Source organism: Phyllostomus hastatus, unplaced genomic scaffold, assembly GCF_019186645.2.
Source record: "Phyllostomus hastatus isolate PE091 unplaced genomic scaffold, TTU_PhHast_1.1 phas_contig_30, whole genome shotgun sequence".
Classification (NCBI taxonomy): Eukaryota; Metazoa; Chordata; class Mammalia; order Chiroptera; family Phyllostomidae; genus Phyllostomus; species Phyllostomus hastatus.
The window spans coordinates 9,742,091-9,761,169 of record NW_025333841.1 but is presented as its reverse complement, the minus strand read 5'-3'; the positions used below and the strand labels follow the sequence as shown (position 1 = coordinate 9,761,169).

Sequence of the window (19,079 nt, the reverse complement as noted above, 5' to 3'; positions counted from 1 at the left end):
ACTTGGCTGTCGTTAGGTAGTTTTATTTACTTGCAAATAATCAAAGGAGATTGGGGATTCACATCCACAGCTCTGACTCTCCGAAGGGAGGTTTAGCCATTGCTCATCTACACTATTTGGTTAATTACATGTTGATTTCTTTTTCTGCAGTTGGTTAAACTCACCCAGTTGTGATTCCAGTCAAGTTCATTGGTTGCAGCTTCATCTGCAAACTACTGGACTACATTTTAGCATTTAGCAAGAATAGCATTTGGTAAGAATCTCCCAAACTTGAGACTCTTGTCCTATCTAACAGGAGAGAAGAAACATTAAGAAAAAGACTCAAATGATGTTAGTGCCCAGCGTGTGGCAACAGCATAAAACATGAGAGCTACAGGTCCTGGCTGGGCAGAGAAGTCAACTGTACAACTGAGGAGCCTGGGGGCCACATCGGGCCATGGGGCTGACTGCAATAGGATGCTGAGTGGTGGTGAAGCTCCCAAGGGGTGGTGGGCTCTTCATCTCTACCCCATCCCATCTATAATCAGTAGGGTGGTCTACTATAGAAATCATATCATGGAGGGTTATATGAAGAAGAAAAACAAGAAGGAGCAAAGCACTGATTATAAATGTCTTGATAATGAGAAAATGTGGCAGGAAAAAACATTAAGACAAATGACCATGGAAATAATTGAATCCCTGCAGGATGGAACAAACTCTGCTTTAGCTCAGGTTTCTGTAGGTACATTAGGTGCTAGAAATGGGTCCCTAATTGTAAGTCCAGTGTAGTTGCTTGCCATCAGGCCAAACCCTACATGTCCAGAGAGCAACTGAGGCACCACAAACATCAGCTATTCAGTTATCACAAATACAAATGTTCAGGAAGCAGCAATTGGAGACACATGAATCTGGAGAATCAGAAGGTATATTGAATCTCATAAAGTAGAGAAATTGTTTCGCGAAGACCCTTTATAAAAAAAAAAGTACTGAGTGAACTTTCCTCTGATGTGCCTGATGTTTGAAGAAGAAAAATCAGAGGAACCAGGAATGCCACCTAACATTGTTATCAAGGCAGTACCAACGAGTATATATCACACTAGCACAGGGCAATATAGTATGTATGGTGCAGTTCAATATGATACAGTGCTAGTCTTCTCAAGTTACAGTAAAGCAACACAAGCTTTGACATTAAAGTGTTCCATTTTAAAAATGTCATTAATACCCTACCTATGTACAATATTATAAATTAAAAAAGGCATTTTTTGTTAAAGTAAGAAAATTTTACTGTTAGCTGTCATATACTTCTGAAAAATAAAAATTTTGTTATTGAATATAGATGACAATTTGGGATAAAAATAAACAAGGAACAGTTTTTCCTACTTATATTTATATATTTATCTCTTATAAAAGTTTAAAACTTACTTTTGTTCTCTTTATGATGCATGTAAACATGATAAGACAGAAATGTCTATATTTGATTCTCATTGGCTTTTGTTACCAGAAGTTATGTCATACTTACCGATCAAAAGAAGTACATTTTTTATGTTTTAAATGTAATTCTGTTTTTACCACTCTTTACTAAGTTATATGTGATATAGTTTTTTTTCTAAAAAAAAAATGGGAAAATAACTTTTTACCGTAACAATCAGATCATTTTATTTAAAATATTAATTACCAAACAGAAACGGTTACATTTACTTTTTCAAATGACTTACATGAATTATATTAAGGTTCAGAGTGAGACAAGAAGCATAGATGACACTTGGAATAAGGTTAGGGATCAGTGTTTGACAACAAACACATAGATCTGACAGATGGGATAATTTTAGGCTCTAGCATGAAACAACACACTGGAGCTAAGTTAAGATTCGGTTTGAAACTACAAGCACAAAGACAACCACTTGTTCCATATGAGATAAAAACGGGAAATTTTCACTGGAAAAGGTTATAGTTCATTGTGAGACAATACTATGCATGAAGACTGCCAGCATAAGGATGTTCTCAGTGTGAGAAACAATCCTAAATACGAATGTTGGAATGAGGTTAAGGTTCACTGGGCAACACAAGCAATTAGATGGCTGCTCCAATAAGATTATGTTTCAGTTTAACATAAGAAGGAAAACGATGAATGCCAGAATTAATTTATTCATCAGTGTGAGACAGAAATTATTAATTAGGCTAACTGCTGAATCAGGTTAGTTTTGGTGTACAGCAGGGGTGTCAAACTCATTTTCACCAGGGGCCACATCAGCCTCACAGTTGCTTTCAAAGGGCTGAATGTAATTTTAGGACTGTATAAATGTAACTACTCCTTAACTAGGGGCAAGGAACTCTACATTCGGCTGCTGCCAGGTAGAAACAAGGTGCCAGGCCAGATAAAACAAGTGGAGAGCTGGATTTGGCCTGCAGGCTTTGTGTTTGCCACCTGTGGTGTGCAGCAAGCAGAAAGAAAATCATGAGGGAAATACAAGCTCTGTCCAGAATATATCCAGCCATGTAATATGAAAAATAGAGACATTTATTAAAGAAGATACAAGATACGAGAAACACTGTACATAGGAAAACAACACCTCAGTCCCCTTCAAAGTGGGCACCTTGGGACCTCACATAATTCTCCCAATTGCCATCAGCTGCCCCATCTTATTTTCCTGAATCTCATTAATGGTCTGAAATCTCTTCCTTTCCAAAGGTGATTTTAGTTTTCGGGAAAGCCATAAGTCTCAGGGTGCCAAATCTGGGCTGTAGGGGGGCTGAGTCACCTGGGTGATTTGATGTTTGCCAAACAACTGCATGAGACGTAATACATAGGCAGACACATTGTCATGAAGAAGCTGCAGATTGCCAGTTGCCCATAGCTCCAGCCTTCTGAATCATGTGGATAGTTCCCTCAGAAGAATGTTCAAGCTTACCACAAAATTTGGTGCAGATTCATTGCTGTACTGGCTTAGTCATTTCTAAAGTATATTTTATTGATTATGCCACTACAGTGTCCCATCTTGCCCCTTTTATTCCCCTCCACCCTGCACCCCCCACCGGCTTCACCACCACCTCTTAGTTCATGTCTATGGGTCATACATATAAGTTCCCATACTATTCTTAACCTCCCCCTGTCTATTTTGTACCTACCATTTATGCTACTTATTCCCTGTACCTTTTCCCCTATTCCCCCTTCCACCTCCCCACTGATAACCTCCATGTGATCTCCATTTCTGTGATTCTGTTCCTGTTCTAGTTGTTTGCTTAGTTTTTGGTTTTTTTTAGGTCCAGTTTTTGATAGTTATGAGTTTGTTGTCATTTTACTGTTCATAGTTTTGATCATCTTCTTTTTCTTAGATAATTCCTTTTACCATTTCATATAATAAGGTCTTGGTGATGATGAACTTCTTTAACTTGACCCTATCTGGGAAGCACTTTATCTGCCCTTCCATTCTAAATGATAGCTTTGCTGGATAGAGTCATCTTGGATGTAGGTCCTTGCCTTTCATGACTTTGAATACTTCCTTCCAGCCCCTTCTTGTCTGTAAGATTTCTTTTGAGAAATCAGCTGATTGTCTTATGGGAACTCCTTTGTAGGTAATTGTCTCCTTTTCTCTTGCTGCTTTGAAGATTGTCTCCTTATCTTTAATCTTGGCTAATGTAATTGTGATGTGCCTTGGTGTATGCTTCTTTGGGTCTAACTTCTTTGGGACTTTGAGCTTCCTGGACTTCCTGGAAGTCTATTTCCTTTGACAGATTGGGGAAGTTCTCTGCCATTATTTTTTCAAATAAGTTTTCAGTTTCTTGCTCTTCCTCTTCTTCTGACACCCCTATGATTCAGATGTTGGAACATTTAAAGCTGTCCCAGAGGTTCCTAAGACTGGCCTCATTTTTTTTTTAATTCTTTCTTCATTCTGTCCTGGTTGAATATTTCTTTCTTCCTTCTGTTCCAAATCACTGATTTGAATGCCAGTTTCCTTCCTTGCACTGTTGGTTCCCTGTACATTTTCCCTTATTTCACTTTTCATAGCCTTTATCTTTTCCTCTATTTTGCAACCATACTCAACCATTTCTCTGAGCATCCTGATTACCAATGTTTTGAAACTTTCATTTGATAGGTTGGTTATCTCTTCATTGCTTCATTGTATTTTTCTGGAACCTCGATCTGTTCTTTTATTTGGTTGATTTTTTTTTTCATCTCAGTGCACCTGTTATGTAGTAAGGAACGGAGGCTTAGGTATTTGCGAGGGTGGGGCAACCCAAGTCACTGGTTTGTGGAGCTGTATGTAGAAGGGTCTGAGAAGAACAATGCCATTTGCTGGGCTCTGGGCCAGCTTTCAGTCACTTCTTCCACTACCCACAAGCAAATTGGGCCTTTCCGGTGTTGATTGCCAGGTGGGTGGGTTTGTGTATGTTCTAGGACTCTGTGGGTCTCTCCAAAGAACTCTCCTGTGAGGTTGGGAGTTTCTCCTGCTGCCTCAACCCCCAAAGGTTTTTTTTAAGTCAGAGGTTTTGAGGCTTTATTTCCCAGCACTGGAACCCTGGGTTGTGTGGTCTGTCTCACTCCCCAGTTTTTCCTCCTAGTTTATCTGCATACAAATGTGCCACCACCCACACTACCAGATACTGCCTTGTTGTGCATCCTCTCCACCATAGCTGCCAGTCTCTGCCCCTCCTACTACTCTGGATGAATGTTTCTTTAACTCCTTGGTTGTCAGACTTCCTTACAATTCAATTTTCTGGCAGTTCTAGTTGTTTTTTGATTTGTTGTTGTCCTTCTTGTGGTTGTTCAAGGAGGCACAGTGTATCTATCTATTCCTCCATGTTAGCTGAAAGTCCCTCACTCAGTCATTTTGAATGAAATGGCCACACAGTACACACAATCACTCAATGATATCTACCGCCCCCACTGACTAGTACAGTGAAGTCATCATTGTTCATGCATATACATTCCAGGCCACTCTCCTTGGCTTCCAGATTATATCACTGTTGTGCAAACTGTTCTCATTATATTAACAATGGCTGGACTTTTTCTCATGGACCTCATAAGTTTAAGATTCACTGTGACATAACAATCATAAACAATAAACATGACTACTGGAATAAGGTGAAGACTTAGAGTGTGACAACTAGTTAGAAGGTACCTGTAGAAATAGGATAATGTTCAGTGTAGCAAAACAACCAAGAAAATGACCGATGGATTATGGTTAAGGATAAGAGTGAGACAGTAGTGTGATGATGACCACTGGAATAAAGTTAATGTAAGACAATAATCATGATGATGACTGCTGAAATAAGATCAATGTTCAGTGTCAGATAATAACTATGAGGATGACCACTGGAGTGGGTTTCTTTCTGTGTATGACAAGCATGATGATGAATGCTGAAAGAGGCAATTACTGAGTTTGAGACAAGAGGCACAAATATGACTACTTCAAATAATTACAGTGTAGTGTGAGAACAAGAATGAAGATGACCATCGCAATAAAGTTAAGAAATATAATCTCTCCCTGGCTGGTGTGGCTCAGTTGGTTGGAGCATTGTCCTGTAACCAAAAAGTTGCAGATTCAATTCCCAGTCAGGGCACATAACTAGGTTGTGGTGTGGGTTTGATCCCAAATCTGGGCACACATGATCTGTGGTCCAAGTGTATACATGAGGCAATTGATCGATGCTTCTTTCTTCTTTCTCATATCAATATTTCTCCCTCCCTCTCTCTCTCTCTCTCTCTCTCTCCCCCTCTCCCTCTCTCCATCTCTCAAAGCAATGAAAACATGTCCTCAAGGGAGGAGGGGAAGAAATATGGTCTCTATTGAGCAAGTCAGTAGTGCCCAGGAGTAACCTCACCACTGCTGGTAATTCTTATCTCTAGATACCCAGTGAAGGGGTTTCAACACCATCTTTAATGAAGGCACAAGGGACAAGGGGGGGGGGGGCTACCCTCTGTCAATTTTCCTCACCTCACATTACATAGAGAAGCACTTACTTCTCTGGCTGGTCTTGACAATTAGTTTCTGGCTCCACTCTCTTCATGTTACAAGTCCATGGCTGATCGGTACTGGACTTTTTTTCACCAACAGGTCCTGAAATAGATGACTGTTGTACATGTTATAAACATATAATTTTATATTTCTCCATGCTACATGCCCTACAAGGCTGGCATGTATGCCTTCTGGCTGGAAGTTAGGTTTGGCCACTGATAAGAAACTTCATGAAATCCAAGGTGAGAGGAGAGAGGCCAAGGTGTTTACTCTTTACCACAACCCTGACTTGTCAATGTGTCTCTGACAATGGCTGTATCCCTCCACAATTGTAGCTCCTTGTGGGTGACCCTTTCCTCCATGAATCTATACTAACAGAAAGTAGATCAGTGGTTGCTTAGGTGTGGAAGGCAGGAAAGGATGGAAGGAAGAAATTACAAAGGGGCATGAGGAGACCTGAGGGTGATGGATTTATTCACTTAATTGCACTGTGGTTTCAAGGGGGTATACCTATGTCAAAACTTATTAAATTATACACTATAAATATGAACCACATATTGTATGCCATTATTATATGTATCAGTAGAGAAGTCTAAAAAATGAAATGAACATTGTCTCTTCTCTCATGTCATACACACAATTTTTTTTAAAGCTGGAGCAGGAAAGTTCTCTCTCTGTATGTAGACACTTCCTGCAGCTCCACTTTCTGACTCTCTGGCATTATGAATGAGAAGCCACCATTTTAACCTATTAGGGGAAAACTGCAAGTTATTTTGAAATGGACAAAAGATCAAAATGCAAAACAAACTAAGATTTCTAAAATAAAGCATAGGAGAAGTTTTAACTTTGGGACAGGCACAGATTTCTTACACAAAACCAAAAACTACGAACCACAAAGAAAATACTCATAGACTTCATCAAAATTAAAAACTTCTAGTCTTTGAAATTTACATGCAGAAAATTATAAGGCAAGACATAGACTGGGAGAAAATATTTGCAAAACATATATCTCACAGAGGCTTGGTATCTAAAATATATAAAGACCTCTTATAATTGTTGGGGAAAGGAAGAATTCCCTCCACCCTTTCCCTTCTTTAGTTCTTTTAGCTGGACTAGTAATAAAATTATGAAATTAGAATAACAGATGGAAAGTCAATTGAATACATGTGTACAGGAAAATCACAATATGATTCTCAGGACACAAAATGAAGTTCAAATCAATGATGGAACCAGGAAATTGTTTATATGTTTTAGACAAACAATAGACTTGTGTAAAATTGACAGGCCCAGAAAAGACAGTGCTCATTAGAAAGGAATCTAAGCAAGGTTTGAGTATTCATTAATGAGGAATTTAAACATAGACATTCTCAAGTGAAGGAAATCTAAGAGAATCGGTTGCCAGCAGACCTACCCTTAAAGAATGGCTAAAGGGAATTCCCTAACCAGAAAGGAAATTATAACATAAGGAGGATGGAACTTCAGGAAGGAAGACAAACTGATGGAGTGAGTAAAAGTTGGGGTAAATAGAATAATCATCTCCTCACATGAGTTTTTAAGATCATGTCCTATGGTTAAAGCAAAAACTATAACATCATTTGATGTGGGTTCAATGTAGATAGAGGAAATACTTAAGCTATTCATGTTACAGAACAGAGTGGGGGAGCTGAATGATATAAAAGACCCCCCTTTTTCTCCAGGGGTTCCTCCCCACCTATTGGGTTCATTTTGCCTGCCGTCTCTTAATACCAGAGGTCAGTGAAAAGGAAAGGAATTTATTATTTATTTGAAAAAACACAAACTAAAGTTCCCCACAAATGCACACAGTCCTCCCCAGCACCCTCCATGTGGCAAAAGGGAGCACTTCCAAAGCCTCATGGTCCTGACTCTCACCCAAGCCTCATGGTCGCAACCAAGACACCAAAGCTGTGTGGTCCTAAACAGATGCGTGATCCCAAAAAGAGAGATGCCCAATGGCTGCCGTGCCTCCGTTTAAATCCCAGTGCCAATCTTCCTCTGCAGCCCCATTTCCGGCTTCTTTCACAATTGGCCACAGCTGCCCGCATTCTGGGCAGGTGTGGCCCTGTGGTGTGGAGGCAATTATCTCCAAGCTCTTCTGGACCCCATTACAAATCCCTATTTGGAGCTCCCCTCTTGGCTGCACCCTGTTATATTTATACAGGGTGGGACAAAAGTAGGTTTACAGTTGTGAGTACATGAAACACAGGGTTTATTCTTATATTATTATTTGTTAATTATTGTATTATTTCCCATATGAACAACTGTAAACCTATTTTTGCCCCTCTGTATTTAAAAAAGGGGATAAAGGGACCTAAATGGAAGTAAAGTTTCTCTACTTCACTCCAAGTGGTTTAAGTGCTGACACCAGTAAACTGTGATATGTACACATATGCATTACGTTTTAAAAACTATAAAATAAATAATAAAACTATAGAATAATATAAAATGATAAAAAGCTATACAAACAGCTATATTCAGAAACATTATAACTAGGTAAAAATGGAATTTCTAAAAAATGCTCAGGTATCCTATCAGAAGGTAAGATAAATGAAAACAGAACCCTGAATGAGTGGCTCACTTGGTTGGTGCATTGATCTGAACACCAAAAGGCTGCAGGTTTGATTCCCTGTCAGGGCATGTACCTAGATTGTGAGTTGGATTCCGGTTGGGGTAAGTAGGGGAGGCAAGCAATGGATGTTTCTCACATCGATGTTTCTCTCTCTCCCCTCTCCTCTTAGTCTCTCTCTAAAATTAAGAAATATATCCTTGGGTGAGGGTGGAAAAAGGAAAACAGAATAATGAGAAACAAAATGAACAAACAGGAAACAATAAAATGGCTGACTTATGCTCTAAGATATTAACAGTTACCTTAAATGTAAAGGTTAAAGAATAACAATTAAAACACAGAAATTGGCAGAGTAGATTTTTTTTTTAATTTATTCTTCTCATTTTTTAGAGAGGAAGAGAAACATCAATGTGTGGTTGCCTCCTGTGTGTCCCCCACGGGGACTTAGTCTGCAACCCAGACATGTGCCCTAGACTGGGATACAAACTGGTGACCTCTTGATTTGCAGGCCAGCCAGCACTCAACCACTGAACCATACCAGTCAGGGCTAACAGAGTAGATTTTTTAAAAATATATAATCATCTCTATGCTGCCTACAAGAACCCCACCTCAAATTCTTGTGTGATTTAAAAGTTTTTAAATCCTCACCCAAGGATATATTTATTGATTTTAGAGAGAAAGAAAGGGAGAGAAACAGAGAAACATTGATCAGCTGTCTCCTATATGGGAAATTTAATTTAACAATATCCCTGACCAATAATCAATCTCCAAGTGGTGCTAAGACACTGAAAATGACAGGAGCTTCATTGCTTCTCAAGGTTTTCCATTCACTAAGTTGGCCAAGGACAGTTTCTAAACCACGAAATAGTAACATAGTAGTTTAATCCCTCTCCAGCACAGTAGACCTTCAAGTATTTGAAGCAGACCTCATATCTCCTTTGTCAGTCTTTGTTCTCTACACTACAAACGCTTCAAACATTCATCACAAGGCATGGATCCAGTTCTTTTATCACCCACATTGCCTTCTGGAATCATTCCAGAAGGATGCTCTTTTTAGAGTCATAAAACAAATCTAGCTCTGGCTGGCGTAGCTCAGTGGATTGGGTGTGGGCTGTGAACCAAAGCATCGCAGGTTCGATTCCCAGTCAGGGCACATGCCTGGGTTGCAGGCCACAGCCCCCAGCAACTGCACATTGATGTTTCTCTCTCTCTCTATTTCTCCCTCCCTTCCCTCTCTAAAAGTAAATAAATAACATCTTTAAAAAAATCTAAAAATATCTAAAAGAATTGAAAGCACAGGAGTTTGGTTTCTGACCATAATGGGACCAAACTACAAATTAATAACAGAAAAATAACAACAAAATCTCCAAACATGGAACATAAGCAACACACTTCTAATGATAGAATTTCTACATAATAACAACAAGCATGTGGAAACTCAAACTAAGAACACAATATCATTTATAATTGCTTTAAAGAAAATGAATATTTAGGAATATATTTATTAAACATGTACAAAATCTGAATACATGAAATTATACAAGTTTTGATGAAATAAATTGAAGAGCTAAATAAAAATATGTAGTATGTTCATGGATTGGAAGACTAAACATAGAAATGATGTCAATTCTCTTCCAAATTAGTCTGTAAGTTTAATAGTATTTCTAGAAAGAATTCTGTACCCATATACAAACTTACTTGTATTCTAAAATTAAACAGACAAACACAAGCACTGGAATAGCTAAAGAAATGCTGAAAAACAAATAGTGGGAGAAATCATTCTACCCAATAATAACATATATTATATAACTACAGTAATCAAGACAGCATGGTATTGAAGAAAGCATAGACACATAAGTCAATGCAACAGAATACAGGACACCAAAATAGATCCTCAGAAATATGCTCAAATATGACAAAGATTAAAAAGAAATTCAAAGGAGGAAGGATAGCCTTTATAGAAATTGTGCTCTGGCAATTGGACATTCATAGTCAAACATCAAACCTGTACTTTAACCTCCAAACCTTACACAAAAACTAACTAAAAATGGACCACAGACTGATATAAAATTGATCTTTAAAATTTTTAGACAACATAGAAGAAACTGTAAGGGTTCATAAAAGGGTTCTCATTCACCAAAACCATGATTCATAAATAAATTGAACTTCATCAAAATTAAAAATTTTGCCCTGGCTGCTGTGGTTCAGTGGATTGAGCACCAGACTGTGAAGCAAAAGGTCACTAGTTCGATTCCCTGTCAGGCTACATGCTTGGGTTGCAATCCAGTACTCTAGTAGGAGGCACGTGAGGGGCAACTACACATTGATGTTTCCCTGTCTTTATCTTTCCCTTTCTCTCTCTCTAAAAATAAATAAATAAAATCTTTTAAAAAATTAAAAACTTTTGTTCTGAGAAATCCCTTGTTAACAAAATGAAAAGACAAGCTACAGACTGGGAATAAAATATTTGCAACCCAGATATCTGACAAAGGACTCATATCTAGAATATATAAAGAACTAACAAAACTTAACAAAAACAGTTCATTTAGAAAATGACAAAGACCTTTCACTGAAGAGGTTATAGATATAGAAAATAAGCACATACAAAGATTTTCACCATCATTATTATTATGGAAATACAAATTAAGACCACAATGAGATATCACTATATACCTGTCAGAATGGCTAAAAAAAGAAAAAGAAAAAGAGACACCAAATGATGATGAGAATGCAGAGAAACTGGATACATTCACAAATTGCTGATGGGAATGTAAAATATTACAGCCATTCTGGAAATCAGTTTGTGAGTCTCAAAAAATAAAACATATAATCCAGCAATCACACCCTAGGGCATTTATCTGAGATCAATGGAAATTTTTGTTCATACAATAACCTGTAAACCAGTATTTACAGCAGCTTTATTCCTAATAGTGAAAAACTGGAAACAAGCCTGATTTCCTTCATGGGTGAATGGTACACAAACTATAGAAAAACCATACCAGAGAATACTATTCAGCAATGACAATAAATGAACTATTAATATTTGACATTCCTAACAACTTGGATGACTCTCCAGAGAATGATGCTCAGTGAAAAAAGCCAATCCCAAAATGATACAGATTGTAGATTCCATTTATATAACATTCTTGAAAAGACAAAATTATAAAAATAGACAACAGGTTAGTGGTTGCCAGGCATTAAGAAAGGAGAACAGAATGGAAATGGGTGTGGTCAAAAAACGGCAACATGAGGGATCTGTATGGTGATGGAACTATTCTGTCTTTTAACAGTAGTGGCCAATACATAAACCTATGCATGTGATAAAATTGCATATAGCTGAATACAGACACCTGCACACACACACGAGAACAAGTAAATTGGGGAAATCTGAACAAAATAGATGGCTAATGTCAATATTCTGATTTTGATAGTATACTCTAGTTTTGAAAGATGCTACCATTGTGAGAAACTGGGTTAAAAAAATACATGGGATTTCTCTGTGCTTTTTCTTAAAAGCACATGTAAATCTACAATTATCTCAAGATAGAAAGCTTAATGAGAGATCAGTGGCAGTTCTATATACTAACAACGAACATGTGAAAACCAAAATTAGGCACAAACTACTTCGTACGGATACTCCAAAGACAAGGAAATAGATATAACTATAACAAAATATGTATGGGGTGGCTGAGTGAGAACAAAGTGATAGCCTAAAGGAGCTCTTTTCTGGTGATGGAATAATTTTGTATCTTGATTATAGTGATGGTTATGCAAATCCTGACATGGGAAAAAATTGCTAGAGCAATACATTATATACACACAAATTAATGCAGGTTAGAAAAATGGTGAATGCTAAATTAGGCCTGTGGTGTAGAAAATAATGTACCAATGTAAATTTCTGGGGTTTGATATTATACTGCATTTATAGAAAATGTCACCATTAAGGAAGCTGGGTGAAAGACACAAGGGCTTTGGGTTTTTTTGGTACTACTTTTGCAACTTCTTGTCTATAATTATCTCAAAATAGAATGGTAAAAATATATGAGATAAGTCCAAGGAGAGGTTTCAGAAATGATTGGAGGAAACAGGCTCTGCAAATGAATGAGGCTGGATCCAGTCTGGAACAAAAGGTTTCTATGTGGCTAAAATCTATATTTCTGTGGCCCTTTTTCAAATAATTATTTTTTCATTGTATTACACAAGTAATACTTATATACATATGGGTATATGTACATATACATAGTAAAAAATGTTATCGTCCTTTCTACTATCTTAACCAGAGGTAAACAATATTGAGTAATTTGATATATCTGCTGTGGTATTTTTTATGCATTCATACCTATACATGGTTATGTTGTTGATAAAATCATGATGTCACACAATAATCTAGTGTCTCTGAAAGTGGCTATTTTTTCATGACCATGTAGATATGATAATTGCTCAATCAGTATATGAATCTGCTGGGTTCCATAAACAGTTACATGGATACCATAGGGATGTTCACATGTGATGGTAAACAGACATTTTGAGAGGATCTTAATACTCAGGCCAGCCCTCCTTGTGAAAAGTGGGATGAGATATTTATAAATCTACTTCTTTTTTTTCCTTAAAGAATGACCTTCACAAGTTTTTTTTTCTTTTTTTTTAATATTTTATTTATTTATTTTTAGGGAGGGAATGGGAGAGAGAGAGAGAGAGAGAGAGAGAGAGAGAGAGAGAGAGAGAGAGAGAGAGAGAGAGATCAATGTGCGGTTGCTGGGGGTTATGGCCTGCAACCCAGGAATGTACCCTGGCTGGGAATCGAACCTGGGACACTTTGGTTCCCAGCCTGTGCTCAATCCACTGAGCTATGCCAGCCAGGGCTACAAGTTTTTTTAAAGATCTTATTTATTTATTTTTAGAGAGAGGGAAAAGGAGAGAGAAAGACAGGGAGAGAAACATCAATGTGTAGTTGACCCTCATGAGCCCCCTACTGGAGACCTGGCCTGGAACCCAGGCATGTGCCCTGACTGGGAATTGAACCTGCAACCCTTTGCTTCACAGTCTGGTGCTCAATCCACTGAGCCACACCAGCCAGGGCCATAGATCTACTTCTTGCAGACAGATTTTCAAGTCATAACTAGAATGAAGTGTGAGCATTTCAATAATCTTGAAAACATGATCAAGTTTGGGTTGGATTTGGTTTAGAAAAAAGATGAGATGAAACCATGATAGAGCTTTTAAGCCCATTGTTAAGTAAGAAATGTCCAAGCCTGAAAAAATTTTTATGAGTTTATGCAAGCCAAACTGACAATTGTTGGGAGGCAAAATTTCAACAGATTGAAAAAATGCTCTGGAAAATGGCAATTTTGCACCTTACATTATACAGTAAAATCAAAAGAGGAGGTGTGAGTGGGTTATTTGAAATCTTTTGGTGATAGATTAGGGAGGTGGGAGAAAGCAAAGCAGGGAAGCCTCTGGGATTAGACAAAAAGTAAAACAATAGACACATACTTCTTTTACTGGGTTGGGTACAGGATAGTTAACAGTCAACAGTTAACATGATAACAATAACAATTGCCTGTGCTTTGTGGGCTCTGGAAAAGGGCATGTTATCAGATATGTTATCCTATATGCAAAGAAAATAGGCTCAGTGAAGGTAAAGACTGATCTTTGTTAGAGAAAAATACTGCCCTAGGACATGACTCCTTGCCAGGATCTGCTTTTAGTTAGATTTTTTGTGTTGTTGTTCAGACCATCCTACATGGTTACTTTAGGGCTCTGAGTTTGTAAGGCCACCATGCAGGCCTCACCTGGACTTGTCAAGGTTAGTATGTGGCCCCTTTTTGTCCACACAACCAGCAAGAAAAAGGCCATAAAGGGCAAATGAGAGTCTGAGAAGACCTTCTGCAGTCTCCAGGGCAAAGACAGACTAAGAGGAGACCTTAGAAATCACTATGGGGTGAACAGTAAGGGCAGCGGGACAATTCACGAATAAAGAAAAATACATATGACTAGCAAATATACCAGAAAGGGTATTTTGTGGGTTTGGTGAAACTCCATAGTGGTACCAGAGAAATGCAAATTAAAGGAAGGTACAATGGATTGGGTGGCTGGGATTTTCTGTGGAGACAGTGGGTGATGGTGTGAATGGGCAGAGCATTGTGGGTGGGCTTTCTGTGCATCTGTGTACCAGTCCAGAACTTGCGCCATCCACTTTAGGGCTTTCTACAGAAGTAATCCCTGGAGAACACCGCCTTCCAAACAGCCTGGGCCCTGAGGCTCTGCTATTAGAAGCCTGGGCTTGCCGACTGGGCAGGTGCCTGTGTCTAGGCTCTATCAGCTGCAGCAGCTCTGTGTCCCCCACCCCCAAACGCTGGAAGAAGGTTGGCTACGGTAGGGGCGGAGCTACGCTGGTGGCGACCCATCAGGGAGCCAGAGAAGGGGTTAGGCTGTGCGTGGGCAGCAGAGGAGAGCCAGTGGCTGCTGCGGCACCAGATCTCAGCCTGAAGGAGATTAAGGGCGGGGCTGGGCAGGAGAGTGCCCAGGGCTGACTGGTCGCTCTAGGCCTCTCGTCCACCTCCAGCCGCTGGTGCTCCAGAGGGTGGCGAGGTCTGCATCTGCCAGGCCCATGGCGGCTTCCACAGCTCTGTCAGCAGTGGCAGCGGTGGCGACACTGTCGGGCCTGGCAGTACGACTGTCACGCTCTGCAGCGACCCGGGGCTCTTACTGCATCTTCTGCAAGGGGCTCACACGCACGCTTCTCACCTTCTTTGATCTGGCCTGGAGGCTGCGCATGAACTTCCCCTATTTCTACATCGTGGCCTCGGTGATGCTCAACGTCCGCCTGCAAGTGCGGATCGAGTGAGCGCCTGTGGCCACAGCAACCCACAGGAGGGTCCTGGGCCAGCCGGCCTGCCCGTGCGTCCACCCGCCCGCAGGGAGGACAGCGCAACCGCCCAGATCTCCCGGAGGCGGTACGGAAAGGAGGCGGGGCGGCCCAGACCTCTGGACCCTTGAGCTCTGCGAAAGGACGCTGGCCACTGAGCCACCTAAAGCCAGACCCAGGCGTAACCTGCGCGCACCCGTCGTGTCCAGTGCTGGATTGCACAAAAAACTCAGAATACGGGCCGTGACTTTGCGTTCAAGGACGTTACCGACCTGTTGCCTTATGTTGGCAAAAGGGGGAAACCAGAAAGAAGAAATGCTGCGGCAGCAGGGGCATGCTTTGACTGGCCTGACCATAAAGGTAGGCGGCCAGAGAGAGGTTGGACCTGCGGGCTGGAGGGAGGCGGTTGCTATAACATTTAGACTTCAAGGCCCCTTGAGGGTTGGGACAAAATATGGAACGGGCCCGAGGAAGCGAGACCAGAGAGCTGCGGAACCAGCAGAGGCAGGCAGGGCAGCCTCGAGATCTTCAGAGTCCCTTGTCGTGATTCCAAACTGGGGGTCAGGGGCAGATGTAGCTTAGACATCGCACCTGTCAGCAGTTCAGCCCATCTCCCATGGAGACCCCCAGTGTCCCCCTCCCACCCACGGCCAGGTTCCAGGTCCCCTTTCCCCAGAGGCACAGCAGGTGTCACCAGAGCCAGAGGAAATGGAGGAGAATGGGCTGGGGTGGCCCACGGGGAGGCCCTGGAGGAGAAAAGATGCTGCCACACTTCTCCACCCTCCTGGGCAGGCAGCCTGAACCCCCAGGGTTGTCCCCTTCTCAGCCCTCAGGCCCCAGGCTCTCTGCAGCTCCCTGCACTGTGTCTTCAGGGCCAGGGGATGCCGTCTGCCTCCCAAGAGGCTACTGCTGCCACTTTCGTTCTCCTCCTTCCTCTCCGAGGATGCAGTTGTGGAAGCCTGGAAAGGTGCCTTTCTCCCCAGCCCCCGTCCTCCACAGTTTTGCTCTTCTGCCACCTACAGCCCTCCCTGTGCCACAGAATGCCATCCTGTGGCACACACGACCTCCAGGAGTTCCCTGTGAACCCCAAGGATGTGGGAAATGGGGATTTCCTTGAGCAGAGGGCAGTTCTCAAGTGGGGGGGGCGGGGGAGAAGATGGAGAAAGGGCTTGGAGAGGAGGCAACACCAGGACAACCGAGGACCTCTTTGGGTAGGGAGGCAACTCTCAGGTTTCCAATTCTTTCTTTCAGGAATTGGTGTCTGTAGCTGGTGACTCGCCCCTTCTCTGGCCTCATCAAGAGTCGAGCCTCTGCCCACCAGCCAACCTTGGCCCTAGAACTTCCTGGTAGCAGCAGGGTGAAGGGGTTGGCTGAGGAGGAGATGAAGGGCCTTGCAGGCAGAGGCCCCAAGAGGTGGGGTAACCCAGGGGTGTGGTTGTGGCATGGAGAAGGACCATGTCACCTGGGCACTGAGATCTCCTACCAACACCATGAGGGAGTTCTACTCTCTCTACCTAATGACAGCGGAACCTGGGGTTCTGGGAGTGCATAGTTGCCCTTGTCACACAGATAAGAAGTGGTTAAGCTAAATCTTCCTTAGGCCTACACTGCCCCCACCCACTCCCCAGTCTCCTGGAGGACTTGGCATGGTGGGATGGGGCAGGGGAATCACAGGGCTCCCAGGGGATCTAGGGAGAGAGAGGTTCAGGGTTAGGAAAATGTGGGCAACCAGCTCTCCTTGGGGAGGTGCTGGAAGTGACTGGGAAGACCAGCAGGATAGTCTAAGCTGAGACGGGCAAAGAGAGATGAGTCCCAGGATCCCCTGGGCACCTGAGGTCTTCCCCCACAGAGCCAGGTCTTCCCACCCCCACCCCTCAACCCCCACCGCCCATCCCAGGCTTGGCCAAGGGCTCCTCAGCAGTTGGGCACAACCCTCTGGGCTTGGCTGGGAGAGGAGGGGGTGGCCCCTGGGGACAATATGTGACCAGGAAGGTAAAAAGACAAACTGGGGGGGGGGTGGGAGGGGACTGGCAACCACACAAGACCGCATCTCTCTGTCCCCAGGCTTGGCTTCCTGACACCCAGGATCACACGGGAGACACCTCTGGATGGGCTTGGAGTGGTCCTGGAGGCCCAGGTGTGCTACTGACAGGTGTTCCAGCATGGGCAGGAGCAGCCCAGAGGGGAGCCAGGAGAGACCACGGCCCTCACCACCCACCCCCAGTCCCACATCTGCTGTGACTGGTTGCTCTGGGCCCAAGTACTCAGAGATCGTGGGACCAAAAACCCACAGCAGTGGGGTCAGCCCCAGGCCCGGAGTGGCCCAATGCCACCGCATCTGCCCCACTCAACTGCCCAGCTGGAGTCTGGGTCCTGGGGGAATTACTCCTCCTGGCTCACCCCAGGGACTGGGGACTGAGGCTGGACCAAGGCTCCCACATGCCCCCAGCAGTTTCTCATGGACAGGGCCTGACGGCTTCCTTCCTTGTGCCAAGTCTCCTGCGAGTCCCTATTCCTGGTGACCCCTCCTCCATTCCAACCCTGTCCACCCAGGACCACTTGTGGGAGCCTGCCAGCCTGCTGGCTCCATGCATAGATCTCCCAGGACAGCCTCAGAGAAAGCAGAGCAACAGGGGTTGTAAAAGCTGGGAGGAGGACCAGGGGCCTTCCTGGGGATGATACACAGATGGGCTCCTTTCAAGCCCAGGTCTCACCTGGGTGAGGCCCTCTGGGTGAGTGGATCCCCAGCTGCATCCTCTTCCTGGGCCAGCTGGGGAGCAGGAAGGCCTGAGAAGGCTTGAGATGAGGGAGGCTGCTCCCTGAACGTGTGCTTGTGTCCCACAGGCAGAAATGTGTGTCAGAGCCTCCAGGGCCCCTGGCCTCACAGCCCTGCTGCCCTGCTGAGAAGCTCCACCCCATCTGGAGGCTCTGTGGCTCTTCCTTTGGCTGTCTCTGCCCTCAGACAATGGCTAGGGAGGGGCCAGGGACTGGTCCTTACCTGTGTCCCTGCCACTGCTTTTCTTGCCATTTTGGCCTTGAGTAGTGAGCTGCTTCTGCTTTCCCACCCCTCCCCAACCGCACCGGGCCCTGGCTGCTCGGCGGGTTTTCAGTGCACTTTATTTATTTGCAGTCTGTTTTCCAGGCCGCGGAACTTCTACAAAATCAGGGACACCAACCTGAATGACATGGCTTTCAATTTTCCGCGTGTGTTAACTCTGTACTGGTCAGAGAATGTTCTTCTTTCTGGTGTCAAATCTCATTGTCTCTGTAAGTTAAAAAAAAATGAAAGCCCTCATGTTCTATGAGGTAAGTAAAATGAGGAGCCTCCTGTTTCTGCTGTGGTGCCATAGCCTTAGAGGGCAGAGGGGCCACAGGTGAGATCATTACTTCAGCCCAGGATCGCTGGGAGGGGAGCACCCTCAGAGGGCTGTAAGTGGGTCGGGCCCCTTCAGGAGGGGCTTGGAGATGCCACTTGACCTGGACCACTGCCTCCCCCTGGCCCCGGGGGGAGAAGGCAGCAGCAGGGGCCTGGCCCCACAGGTGGCAATTGTCCCACTCACAACCTTTGTTTGAATAACCCAATACCTAGGTCTTGTCTTCATTCATTTTAGAGCCAGGTATTGGAAAGTGCTTAATTCACTTGAATCCCAAGGGTAGGCTCAGGGGAGTGAGGAGAAATAGTCTGCCCACA

General features: G+C 43.0%; 1 protein-coding gene and 1 long non-coding RNA gene across 2 annotated transcripts; both read left to right on the top strand.

Annotated features, from left to right (window-relative positions):
* The first annotated feature begins 14,999 nt into the window (after nucleotides 1-14,999).
* Nucleotides 15,000-15,592, top strand: LOC123819090 (small integral membrane protein 10-like protein 2A). The gene has a single exon (XM_045839393.1). The coding sequence runs from the start codon at nucleotides 15,131-15,133 to the stop codon at nucleotides 15,365-15,367; it is 237 nt and encodes a 78-aa protein (XP_045695349.1). The 5' UTR covers nucleotides 15,000-15,130; the 3' UTR covers nucleotides 15,368-15,592.
* A 23-nt stretch (nucleotides 15,593-15,615) lies between these two features.
* Nucleotides 15,616-18,648, top strand: LOC123819089. The gene is made up of 3 exons (XR_006785774.1): nucleotides 15,616-15,748; nucleotides 16,640-16,801; nucleotides 17,453-18,648. It is a non-coding gene; the product is annotated as an uncharacterized LOC123819089 (long non-coding RNA).
* Nucleotides 18,649-19,079: the final 431 nt, after the last annotated feature.